The sequence below is a fragment of the Triplophysa dalaica genome, chromosome 3 (assembly GCF_015846415.1).
Source record: "Triplophysa dalaica isolate WHDGS20190420 chromosome 3, ASM1584641v1, whole genome shotgun sequence".
Taxonomy (NCBI): domain Eukaryota; kingdom Metazoa; phylum Chordata; class Actinopteri; order Cypriniformes; family Nemacheilidae; genus Triplophysa; species Triplophysa dalaica.
Window position 1 is genome coordinate 6,971,480 of NC_079544.1, and position 13,526 is coordinate 6,985,005.

The window sequence follows — 13,526 nt, forward strand, 5'->3', positions numbered from 1 at the left end:
TTTCACTGTATGGACACAAAACCATATTTGTCAACAGGTTTTGTGGAAAACGTGAATTTCAGATGATGTTATGCTTTGATTTAGGCCCAGGTGACAGAATTGTCTGTCTGTCTATATCTGAGGACAATTGCACAGTACAGTACTTTTTAAAACTCTATTAATTAAAAGCATTTTCTTGTTTCATCGTCTTTAACTGCTTCATGATAGTAATAGTTTCCTGTAACAGAGATAAATAGGCAGATGTTTTCAATTGAGCGCGGAAACCCTGTTCATTTAAAACAAGTAACAGGCATGTAAGCAGGGGCGCTATTGTTTTTTAAGCACTTCCCCTACCCCCATCTTTCGGATAGGCAGCGGGTGGAACTGAACCCCTGTAGACTAGAGTCCACCTTCAGCTTTCTTCGGACTTCTCAAACTTTGGCAAACTAAGACGCAACTTGAAGCCGCTCGTTATTTCTTAAGCCTTTGGATGCTGAAACAGTGCTCGGCGTTTCTCGCGCTCGTTTACAGGGTTTGACTTTTAAAAAAACAATGAATATTATGCAAACTTTTTCTGGTTTGCAGTTAACAGTTTGTTTTATCATAAGCGTTTCTCTCACTTATGGATATCCGTCAAGCTTGTTCGAGGGGAACGCATATTCAGGAACGGTCCCCAGGCACAGAAATAAGTAAGTAGGCTGTAATTTGAAGACACGACGTGAATGTTGCAGACATCTTATGTATATTCTCTATTTAAAGAGTCGAATGGGTTTGTCAAGATTAGATAAGTGTGTGTATTGGGTTATTTTTGTCTGCGTCTCATGATAAACAAATTATTTAATTTGCGCTGCAGGGATTATAACTTTTTTAAATCTTTCTTTAATTAAACTACATTTTCTTAAATTACTTTTTTGTTGTTGCTGAAATGGTCGCTTAAGCAACAAGTAAACAGAGGCAAATCGATTTATTGAACTTTCCCTTTCTCTTCATGTTTTAACATTTAAATGGTGAAAGGGTCGTAAAAAGATTGGCTTTCACTTCAAACGACGCTTATTTTCGGACAACTTTCAATTAAGCACCCTATTCTTTATAACCAACTGTCAACTTATTGAAAGGATGAAACAGTTTTATTTCTTTTGACCTGTTTTGTTTGTATATTTTTTTTTACAGAAACTGGTGCGCATTTATTGTGCAGAAGAACGTCAGTTGCGCAGTGCAGGGCAGCGTGGAAAGTTTCGAAGAACCGGAGGCTGCGCCCTGTCCACAGCATCAGCCTGACTGCGAGCAACAAGTGATGTAAGCACCTCCAGAGACCGGGAGGGTAACTTTGGCGGTTTGGTAGCTCATGGAATCCGCAAATCCATAATTCGCCAATAAAAGCGGCCATTTTAGCTAGATACCATAATGTAGTTTGTTTGCTTTGGAGTGCATAATCAGAGTTCACGCCCTTTTCACATTTAAAGACATATGATGGAATAGGCTAGATGCTAGATTTACATTTATATTTATGCATTTGGCAGACGCTTTTATCCAAAGCGACTTAAATTGCAGTAACCTATACATTTATACTTAGGTATGTGCAATCCCCTGGGATCGAACCCACAACCTGTAGATCAGTGTAATCTCATGTGTTTGCAACAGGCACAACTGAAATGTAGCAAGAAGTGAATTTTAAAGCTTTTACTTCAATTTATAAAGGTTGTTTAGATGTCAAATCTGTGGTGTAAACACGATTGTTGTTTTACTTGTTTCAAGCAGAAAAACATCCCAGCCTGCAGTTTAGTTTGCTCATGAACTTTGCCTGGTTTCAAATGTCACTGACAGGAAAAGATTATTATTATATTATAAAAATTTAGTTTAAGTGGAAAGTTAATGACACTTACTTACTCTGTTGAAGGTCTGGTATTGGAAACCGATTGTGTTGTTTTCATAGAAAATGTTACTCACTAATTTGAACGATGTGATTCATTCTGTTGCAATACTAATGCCACAGGAAATGATGTCATCTGTTGTTTGCTTTGATACAATGAGGGTAGAACGTATGGAGGGACAAATGTATTATGTATATAAATACATATTATAAATATAATGATTTTATGTACCGAAATAAATAACAACTGCATTCAATATTGAATGTATGTTCATGGTAAGTTCATCGTAAGTTCATGTGGGACTAGAATTTATGACAAACAGACATTTTTCTCTACACTGAGAAACTACGATTTTAATTACAATTTAAATTTTTAAGTTAATTTTTATAATTCATCAGAAGTAACAAGACCAACATCATTAAGTGAATCTTAAACAGACTTGGCGAAGCATCTCTTTTTTTATTAATCCGTCGATCTGGACAAGGTGCTGCTTGTCTTAACCGTTCCTTTCATCCTGTAATAGAGCCAATACATTTAGTTCATGGACTATTACTCAAGGTTCAAAGTAAAAGCAACAAGTGGCTTAAGTTAATCATCTAATCATTTTTAATGAGAGTCTATGGTCTGACTGTTTGTTTTGGGTTTCCCCCTTTCAACTCGTGTAAAAGATCATCTCAATCACTTTTTTTCAGATATCGGACTCGGTTTCGGCCTACTTACAAGATAGCATACAAGCTAGTGACAGAGCTAGAATGGAGATGCTGTCCAGGAAACCAGGGTCCAGACTGCAGAGAACTAAAAGGCTCTCCAAACAGACAGCTAGTTCATCCACAATCACACCAACCATTATATCCTGGACAACCACGACCTGCACAGAGTAGGACATTTGTACTTTTTGTTTCCATTTATTTATAAGTGTATGATTATAAATGATGGCAAAAATGGCATCAACAGTCTATCTAAAACTACTTTTAATAAAAAAATTGTAGGACCAGAAAGACGAGAAACCGGCCCATATGATGTCAGACGAGCCGACAAAACACGCGTGTTGGAAGGAGAAGTGCAGCGGCTTTCTCAAACAGTACTGGATCTACAATCGGCCATGACGGGTTTGGCGGAGAACCTGCGCACGGATCTACAGGAGGACACCAGCAAGATGCTCATTACTCTCCTCAATGAGAGAAATCCACCCGACAGCGCTAGAACAGGTGGTACGGAGGAGAGGGTCGTGCATCTGGACGGCCACCAAGCCACGAGAGGCCACACCCACAGCGAGAGGGAAGTTGACAAACTCCTCGCCAGGTTAAATGACATGACGGATGCCCTCAAAAGCAAAGACGAAGAGCTCGAGGTGCTACAGGGGACAGTGAAGGGGCACGACGGGCAGATCCGAATGCTAATGGATACCTCTCAAGGCTTGCCGATCACAGCTGGCGCCCAGCTGGAGGTGGACATGCTTCAGACGTATATTGATGGAAAGTTCGAGAAACTCAAGAAGGAGCTGGTCTCAAACATGGAGGACCAGATGACCAGTTTGAAGAAAACATGCGATGATAAGATTGAGTCTTTTCAGAAAGCGTGTGAAGAAGGAAAGGACAGTGGCTGCGGTAGTTTCGCCGATCTAGTGCACAACAAGGAGGCCGAGCTTAGGAAGGAGATCCGTGAACTTCGATTGGATCGGTCTGTTTCGGACGGTTTAGTGCGAACGAACCAACAAACAACTGATTTAAAAGACAATAGTGACTACGATGACTTAAGACGGGAAATAAATCGAGTGGCAGATGCTCATCGTGTGCTCAACGTCCGAGTGGACAATGAGCTAAAACATCTATCCACGCTGAAAATAGAAGACCTGTTTGGCCCACGTATAGACGATTTGGAGGACAGGATGAACGTCACAGAGAAAAACGCAGAAACGTATTGCTTCTATGTGGATGAGAAACTTAACTCAAGAATTACAGATGAGGTGGCTGAGCTGCGTCAACTCCTGGAAAAGAAACTCAACGCCGTGCAGGATCAGTTCACCGGCATGCTGATCGAGATGAACAACAATTCCCCACCAGGGGTGGATTCTGTTGCTGACCTGCGAACGCAAGTAAACTCGAATAATTTACTTATTCAGGGGTTGGAAGACAAATTTAATGCCATTAGTCAGATCTGCACAGCCGGCTGCCCGACCGGCAACACACCCATTGATTTCCAAAAACCAGACGGTGTGGATAGTCTTGTGGAGGATGTGGGACTCCTCCGAAAAGACTTGGATTTTTTGAGTTCTAAGATTGTCAACAATGCAGCGAAGCTTCATGCATTAGACACACTTACTAAGACGTTACCCCAAAAACAGTTTATCAACACACACATCCAGGAAACCCACAATCGGCTTAAAACTTTGACTGACAATGTTAATGGGGTGAGTGGTGCTGTAACAGGTTTGGGAGATATTGTAAGCAAATTTAGCCAAGATCTTCATGATTTAAACTCAAAGTGCTGCCGTTCAGGGGGGGACAGCATTCCTGCTCTACAGGTAGAAAGCGAACCAGGCCACCACCAAATTGAGGAGTTAAGAGACAAAGTGGACAAACTGAACGAGAGAGTAACAACAGAGCTGAGCGTGTGTAAGTTGAACACAAATGGAGTAGCTGAGGGTGTGTCTGCTGTGGACCAAAGGGTGACTGCTTTGGAGACGATTTGTGGACAGCTTGATGGTGGGACAAATTATTTACAGGGCTTTGTAGGGGACTTGGTGAGGCAAGTGGCAAAGATAAACACCACAGTGGGTAGCCATTCAGGAGAGATCACAGCTCTTCAGAAGTCCCTTCAGGGTTTTCAGAGCCAACTAGCTGACGTTGCTAAGCAGATCCTTAAAGACCATACGACTAGAGAACACGGTAAGCATTCATTCTTATACTTATGGAAAAATAAGAAAGCCACAAGGGGAGATTATTTTGTGATTTTATATAGTTTAGGGTTAGAAAATGGAAACTGAATTAATACCACCAATACACAAGTTAGTCATTGTATTTGATTACAGTTAAACTTTGATTCTCTGCTATTACCACCAATTCTTATTTTCTCGTCTTTTTTAATGTATTCCAGTATTTTAAGTAGGGCTGTCAAACAATTAATTGCGATTAATCACATCCAGAATAAAAGTTTGTGTTTACATATTATATGTCTGTGTACTGTGCCTATTTATTTTGTGATTGTAAATAATTCCTAAATATGTATACGTGTAAGTGATTTTAAAACAATAAATAATTATGAACAGTACACCGACATTTTTCCTGTATGTGATGTATCACGATTAATCGTTTGATTAATCGTTATTATACACAGTACACACAGATATATTATGTAAACAAGAACTTTTATTTTGCATACGATTAATCATTTGACCTCATTTAGCCGCCGTTTGATCCGTAAGATATATGAATCTCAAAGTTATTTATTTAAGACATGGAGTTGAGACGCCATGTCTTTCAGTGGAACCACTTTTCATACTGAACCAATAATGGGATACATATACAATAACCTACAATGCCCCCAAGCTGTTGAGATGCAGGGGGCCAGAGAAGGTTGTCTGTGCCATATGTGACTGCCTGTATTATGTAAAAGCAACGGTTAAGCACTGGAATGGATCTGTTTAACTTCATTTTCAGAAATCTTTCGTAAAAGTGATTTGGTTAAGCATAGTTCTTACCACAAATCATAAGTACAAAAATTAACTCACATAAAGTAAAGAACATTCTGTGACAATATAACCTTGATATCTTTAATACTGACTAAGACCTTGTCAAAGATTGAAATAGTTTTTTTAGGATTATACAAAAATTAAGCAATTTAGTATGTAACAATATCAAACTCTCACTGTACGATAATACCTTGGTGTAATAAAGTCCAAGGTACGTTATTTATAACAACGTTTATGGCGACAAATGATGACCTGGAAACGCGCCGTAAGCATCCTCTTTACTTTATCCTCAAATCATAACTGGTTAAAACAGGTCATGTGCCTAAGATGGTCAAACCAGCATCAAAACATGCCTAACCCAGCATATGCTGTTTTTTTCAACAGGGTTGCCAAAGGTGATCTCTATTATTTTTCTATGTTAGCCCGGAAGACATATCGTTACGACAGTCATGTGATCACGATAATATTGAGACAATTGTGATATTGCTAAAACACGATATCAATAATATTGTATTTATGATATTATGAAAGTAAAATTGAGTGTTGCATCTTGAAATAACACTCTAAAAACTGTTTTTTATGTTCAGTTAGGAGGACAAAACACAAAACTGAACACATGGGACAACACGTTTTGTGTTACTTTTAACTCAACTTGACATGTCCCCTTCATTTATATGATACAAAATCAACCCAAAATGCGTTCAAATGACACATAATGTGTTCAAAAGCGTATCAGAAACGTGCTTTTCAAAAGTCCTATAATCTCTCAATTATAGCAATAAACACACATTTTTATGGTTATGACTACTTTGATGCATCCAATCTGATAATTACAATGAGATTCTAGCCTGGATTTCAGTTAGCAGACATTTAACAATGTATGCCTCCCAAAAGCACAAAGGATTCTTAAAGTAAACAGAAGTCAATTATCTGATCATCAGCTTTTAAAGGTATTTTAAGAAATGGTTCTTTGGTCTTCCGTGAACATTTCACTCATAAGTATTGCACATCCCTTGAGTGGCGTATTGCTTTTAATAAAAGGCTACAGAAACATACTAAAAACACATAATGAGTATTAATAATCAGAATTGATACATCATAAGCCTAACTATCTTAACCTAACTAAAGTAACCAAGAAAAAGGATTCATTTCGATTGTGTGGTTTCATGTGTTCTCTTATCATCAGAGGCTTTAAACACGGCTCCAAGTAGATTTGAACTTTACTCTCAGCCTTAAGTCTCACAAAAACTAGCCACGGCTATTGATTCCGAGCCCAAATCCCCTTCCCAAGCTTTAAGAGATGTGTGGTCTTCAATGATCTTTTGTCCTGCCGTGCCTTCGCTGCCTATAACATTGAGAAGCAAGGAGTGAGTTGAGTTCAGTTGCCGGCGTGTCTGGTACTCATTAAAACCCTAAAGTCAATGTAAGGGCCTCAAGGGGTGATGAATTCCCACACCCCACTGCAGATGTGCAGCTTTCAGATGACTGTGATGTCACGGGAGAACATACATTCCCAAGAGCCTCCTGTGAAAGGCTGATGTCATCATTCCCGATAAGGGCGGAGGCAGATATTCCAACTCCCGTCTATTACAGACACTAAGGCCCTCTTCCAAGAACTTGCCTAATGGATGACCTTGTGTTAATGTGCACATTTTCCACTGTGTATCTGTGTATAAATCTAAAGGACCTCAAAGGGAACATAAGCCTTTATGGAGTATTATTGGACTGTGGGTTTTAATCTTAAATGAAGAATAAGTGTTGCAGTTGATGCTTTATCTAAATGTGCCGTGACCGCTCCGTGTGTTAGCGTGTGGCAGCCTATTACGTACGTTTCTCGTAACACATGTTTCTCCTCGCTTGCTTTTGTTGTTCTATTGTGAGACACCACACGGTTAACATTTTCAAGACAATCGACTTCAACCCTGAATAGCTTCAGCGTTACTCAAACTCCTTGGCTTCAGATCATGGCACGTTGCACAATACTGGAATACTGAATGCAGCACATCTGACAGTTGCTCTATGATAAATCCTTGAATGGCGTGCCGTGAAGCTTCGCAGCTCGGATTGTCCTAATTGACTCTAATGGCTCTTCATTGATTTTTCATTATTGTGCCGTCACGGTTCAAGGCATCAATTAGGCACGGTAATGTTTTAGGGACGAAACACCCACAACCATTGCTGGTTCATAATTCTGGCCGGCGTTCAGAAAAATCCTCACTTTGGTTTGTTTTGGAGACTTAGTTGTTGTTGCTATCACAAGGTTTTTCCACGACCAGTGGGAACGTTTGTAAGAAGCATTCACAACAACGCATCCTCTGACGGCTTGAGGTTCTCCCAAAACCTCTTTCCCTCGACCCCCCCCGCAGTCTTATCAGCGGCGTCCCACGCCTCGTGTCCTTTCACTCACATCCTGTTGATTGATATCTCTCAGTTAGAGGATGTTGAAGAAACTCTTTCCTGTTCTCAACGAACGTCTCCGTACTTGAGCTTTTTTGTGCTTTCCTTCGTGTCATTTTTGAAAGGTTGTGTGCACGTTGCGTGTACGTTGCGTGACGATATGAAGTGATTTTTAATTGGCAATAAAGGTGTTCCCCATCTGGGTCCGGGTTCAGGTTTCGCTCCGGTTTCCAGGAACCCATCTGGAAATTCTCAAAGCGAGGTTATGCGCAGATGCCTGCATATTACGCCAGGGTGCAACTTTTACTCTGAGCACGTACATGGATCGCCACACCCCGCTGATCATTTTGCTTTCCAGACCGAAAACTGTCATTCCGATGACGCACAGTGGCGAATCCATGTGTAGGGTAGTAATTGTGAGTCATTTAAAGCTCAGACTTGTAAGAGCTGTGTCACCCGATTCACTTCATCAATATTGTATTCATGTTGTTATGCACGATGTGTGTTATGATTTAGAGAAACAGAGTTGTAGGAAACACACGTATAGATGCCTAAAATCCCTCGGGGGACGTAATGTATGTGATTGGAAATATGTTTGAGTGAAAGCTGATATTTGAGCAGCTAAATGCAGACACACAGCGCTGACGCAGGGTGTGAGCTGAGTGGACTGTGCCAGGATCAGCTGATTAGCTTTCAAGTGAACTCGTGGACTCGAGCTCCGCCCCTTTTGGATCGATTTCAACAACAGCCAATAAAATCAGGAGTTAAAATAGAGCCCATTGTGAAATGACGCACTTCACTTCTCAGTTTAGACAACAGCATCTGGTAAGGCAAGTGTTTTTTTACTTGGCTTATAACTCACCCAAATTTGGGTTTTGGAAAAACAGATGCATGTGAGATATGCGAGAACGTTGAAAGTGTGAACTAAAAAAAACGATTTTTCCCCTCATTAGAGTCTGAGCTGACAGCACAGTTTAAAGACTCAAGGCTTTGTAAATATTAGATGTACGAAGTTAAAAAACGGTCTTAAATGGGGTGTTAAAGCTTTCTCTGGTGTCTTTTAAAAGGATCACTATTGCTTTAAATACTGTTTGAAGTCTGGAATTTTTGAACAGGATAAGAAGGTAACACGTTTTATGGGAGATTTTACAATATGGTTTGCATTCCATTAGAAGACTTTATGGGTGATGTTGTAAAATAAGGACTGGAAATCTTACATGTTTTGTGGCGGTTCGCCAGTAAATGAAAAAAAAGATATGCCATTATTTACTTACATTTGTTTTGTTTCAAACCTGTATGTGCTTCTTCATTTTATAAAAACTGAGATGAATGTTTGTAGACCTCCAGGCATTTGCTTTCCATGCAGAATAAATAAAGACTAGGGTTGTAATGCTGCAAAATATATAAGCAACATCAAAATGTGATTCTCACATTTTAATTATCAAATCTATCATATGAGCAAAAAAGATCTGGAATATTGAGTAAATTGGACATCTTATGCGGTGCTGTTATTGTCATTATAGTGATTGACAACGGATTCACTTTCATTATATGGAAATATTAGATGTTGAATATTCTTCAAAAATTCACTATTTGTTCCTTTAAAGGGAAAAATTAAAGTTTTGTCATTTATTCACACGCAAGTCCTTCAAAACTTGTGTATGACTCTTTCTTCTGTGGAACACAAAAGAGGATATTTTGAGAAATGTCCATACAATGGAAGTCAAAGGAAGTCGATGTTGTTCAGTTACCATCATTCTTCAAAATATCTTATTTAGTGTTCTTCAGAAGAAAGAAAGTCGAACAAGTTTGGAATGACATGAGGAGGAATAAATAATTACAGAATTTCCATATTTACGTGAACTATCTCTTTAATGGTGACATCTGATTTGTTCATTTGGTTCTACTCTGTATTTATCCTGCCAACAAAAACTAAAAGTCCATTTTATTTTTCCCTCACACAGGATTGCCTGTGAGGCAAGAGAGACCCATGTCTGTCCCTAAAACCAGACCTCCAGTACAAACCAATAGGCCGTATATTCCTCATATCCACATACCTTTGGTAATACCCCATAGAACAGTGCCAGTGACCGGTCGTCCCCCCGTCCGCCAGCCCCCTGTCATACACCAGCCCTACTTTCCCCAGCCACCCAGACAGCCCAGTCACCCCGTACAACCCGACCGACATCCTGCACAGAAGCCGGTGCTATTCACAGGGGAAGCCGGCCCTCCAGGGTATGTACGCAGAGTAACAGTCAGACGGGATCAGACCTCCGAGGACACAAAGACACCCATGACTCGATTCGCAGGTGCACCAGGTATGATGTCAAAAGAGTGCTTTGGAAGCGCATTTTCAGCAAATCAAAGCGTTGGAATAATTTTTTCATCTCTTTCATAGGCTATCCTCCAGTTAATCCTGTCTCATATAATATAAGACAACCTCATCCAGGTAATGCACAATTTGTTTATATGTAGTTTTGCATTTATTAGTTAAAGGTCCAGTGTACGAAATTTAGCTGCATCTATCGGTGAGGTTACAAAGGGTCAGTTCTTCCCTCCCTTTCAAAGCACTACGGTGGCTGACACAGAACTAAGATGTTTTCATGTTTCGCTTTGCTGAAACAAAATATGTATTGTGTGCTCTGTAGAGCAGTTTGTCGTTTAGGGCTACTGTCGTAACGGGACCCCCGGTGTATGTAGATCGAAAAAGCTCATTCTAAGGTAATAATAACATACCGCTTCATTATGTAAGCTCTTTATACACATCTGAACACAGTTGTGCATTTTATATTGCATTTCTGTTAAAAAATCATCCAGAAAATGACACACTGGACCTTTAAAGGATTTCACCTATTTCTTAAAAAATAAATACACACATTATGCTGTATTTTTGTTATAATTTACTGAATTAAACCATTTATTCTAACAATAGCTGCTCATATTCCATGGTATCCTGCACATCGCAGGCCCATTGCAACCCCAGGTAACTATCTACCATAGTAAAGTAGCACTGTTTCCACATTACGTTCTAAAAAATGAACGGTAAAGCCCATTGCTCATCGAGTCTGAAATTTGCGTCCGCACGTTATAAAAGAAATACGACCTTACGTTGTGTCAATCACATTTACATACTGCCTTGGTCCGGGTTTGATTTTCTGCATTTTCCGCATCCGTAGCAAGCATTTCGAGTGGCCTTTTTTTTAACAATTCAGAGACACCGTACAAACGAGAGCCAAATAGAAAAAAATGCATAACAAAAATTTCAGACTGTATGTGCAATGGGCTTAAGACTTTACTTAAAGCCTTAAGTTTGAATGCATTATTAAGGGTTATTAAATGGTATGATGCATTATAATTGTTCATAATTTTTGTAATACATTAAATGTTGTTGTAAAGAATTATAACTAAAATACAAATGTGAAGTGTTACAATGATTTTATAAGTGTTATGATGACATTATAAGGTGTGTTACAAGGCATAATTAATTCAATAAAACTACTTTTATAATGCTTTATTCACATATGCTTTAAGTGACTTTTTACAACTAAATCTACGACTTTTTATGACTAAGAATCATTGTGTATCACTGTCATGGCTAATGTCTACAAAAACTCTAACATGGAAAAGCAATATTGTGTAGCGTCTGGTCTCGACACAATGTAAACGTTTTATAGCTTGATGTTGCTTATGTGTAACAACTTTCACAATTGTGAATTGTACGAGCAGGTTTACAGAAAATACATATTTGAACAGACAGCTGAGACTTATGGGATAATAAGTAATAATCAGAATTTGTCAACATTAATATTATGTTAAAAAGAATTCACAATAATGATATTATCACATTATTTATATAAATCGTTTTTAAATAAATAAAATAATGAATTATTATGAAATAATAGCTGAACTGCAGTAGAATGAATCCATGACCATTAACCAAACTTTACTGTAGATATACATTTTTAGATTCTGTCATGTTAGTGAAAGTTAGGGCAGTAAAAAGTAAAAATCTGTCTTTTATTAATTTTATTTCCATTGTCACACAGTGTTGCCTCTAAGCATCGTTCTTAAAATGACTCACACAATTTGTTTTTGATTTTAGTAATGAGATCTATTTTATTCAAAAGTGCTTCAAACACTTGTTGACGTCTTATGGTGTCTGCAATAGAGGGTTCAAGATCAGTATATTGTACCATCTACACTTATTCTCTCAGCTATTTCCGCTTGTTAAGATCAAAATCTTGTACCTCTCCATCGACACTTATAATGAGTGACCTGAAACGTGTCTTGAACTCTTGAACTTACACATATACCTCTTTTTCACAACAGTGTCACAGCAGAACTCCTTCATGGACCCTTTTTCATTCTCAGCTGGCCTCACAAGACAGACTTTCTCAGGGGACTTTGGCATCATTCGCTTTGATAGGGTGCTAGTCAATGACGGAGGACATTATAATCCTAACACAGGTATGTTGAACTGCAGTAGTCTACATCAGGGGTTCTTATGACACATAGCTGGTATTGATCATTTTTATTATGGCCATTTTGACATCAATGGTGCATCGATGATCTCACGAAGGGTCAGCCCAGGGTCCGAGGCACTATCCTGCACAAATAAGAGATATGTGCTTAGACAGACTTGCAGTTAACACCCCTTGTTTTCTTACCCTCTGTAGGGACCTTCACAGTGCCCACCGATGGTCGTTATCTGGTCACTGCAGTTCTTACAGCTCCACGGGGCGATCATGCAGAAGCCGCGCTCTCTGTGTCCAATCGCAGCGTGCATAAGCTAGACACAGCGGGTTACTGGAGTGGCCACCCGCGGCAGACCCGAGATCAGTGCATGTGTGGCGGGTCGGCTTCATTTAGTCTTATTCTTCCACTCAGGCAAGGGGACACGGTGGCTTTGGTCCGCACCGCTGGAAAACTGGCCGTTTCGGAATCTGGAGAGATCCTCTCCACCTTCAGCGCTATATTTCTGTATGCCCCCCAGGCCAGGAGATAACCCATAAATCACTGCTCCTTTATACGAGAGATTTGTGACTGTGCAGTGCAGTTTGGCTTTGGGTATTTATCTGAAACGCAGGACTGAGACACTTGTTTGCAATTTGCCAATCAGTATTTTAACAGAGTAATGTTTTAAAGCGTTGAAATACCAACCCAGCCAGGCACCTACTGTAAATGTACCAAAAAAATGAGCGTACTGTTTTAAGATTGAAGTATATTTGCAATAATCTATAGTTTATTTTCAAATCATGACTTTACCAAACATTTATAAATGTAAAAGCAGGTATATTTTTACCACAATAAATTAACAAATGCTTTTTTATCCTGTTAAAAAAAAATCACATCTCACACAAGATAAAGCTCAAGTGGTTATGGTGTGAATAAAACGTTTTAACAGCCAATATTTTATATATAAAATCTTACTTCGCACTTATTTGCAGCTCAGGGTGTTGAATGAGTTTTTCCCACTCACTTGCAGGGACGCAAAGATTATAAAAATATTTCTTCAGGAAATATGTAAACGTCATAATAAATACTGCCTACTGAATAATTAAGTTTTCGATTTGTCAGTTTAAAAATGC

General features: G+C 39.1%; 1 protein-coding gene across 2 annotated transcripts; it reads left to right on the plus strand.

Annotated features, from left to right (window-relative positions):
• The first annotated feature begins 337 nt into the window (after positions 1-337).
• emilin2a (elastin microfibril interfacer 2a) lies at positions 338-13,499 on the plus strand. Of its 2 annotated transcripts, XM_056742427.1 has the most exons (9): positions 338-668; positions 1,150-1,275; positions 2,543-2,727; positions 2,840-4,738; positions 9,903-10,256; positions 10,337-10,387; positions 10,871-10,921; positions 12,268-12,405; positions 12,615-13,499. In XM_056742427.1, the coding sequence occupies exons 1-9, from the start codon at positions 532-534 to the stop codon at positions 12,941-12,943; spliced, it is 3,270 nt and encodes a 1,089-aa protein (XP_056598405.1). In that variant the 5' UTR covers positions 338-531; the 3' UTR covers positions 12,944-13,499. The 2 variants fall into 2 exon arrangements, with proteins under 2 accessions (XP_056598405.1, XP_056598413.1); XM_056742435.1 differs by lacking the exon at positions 10,871-10,921.
• Positions 13,500-13,526: the final 27 nt, after the last annotated feature.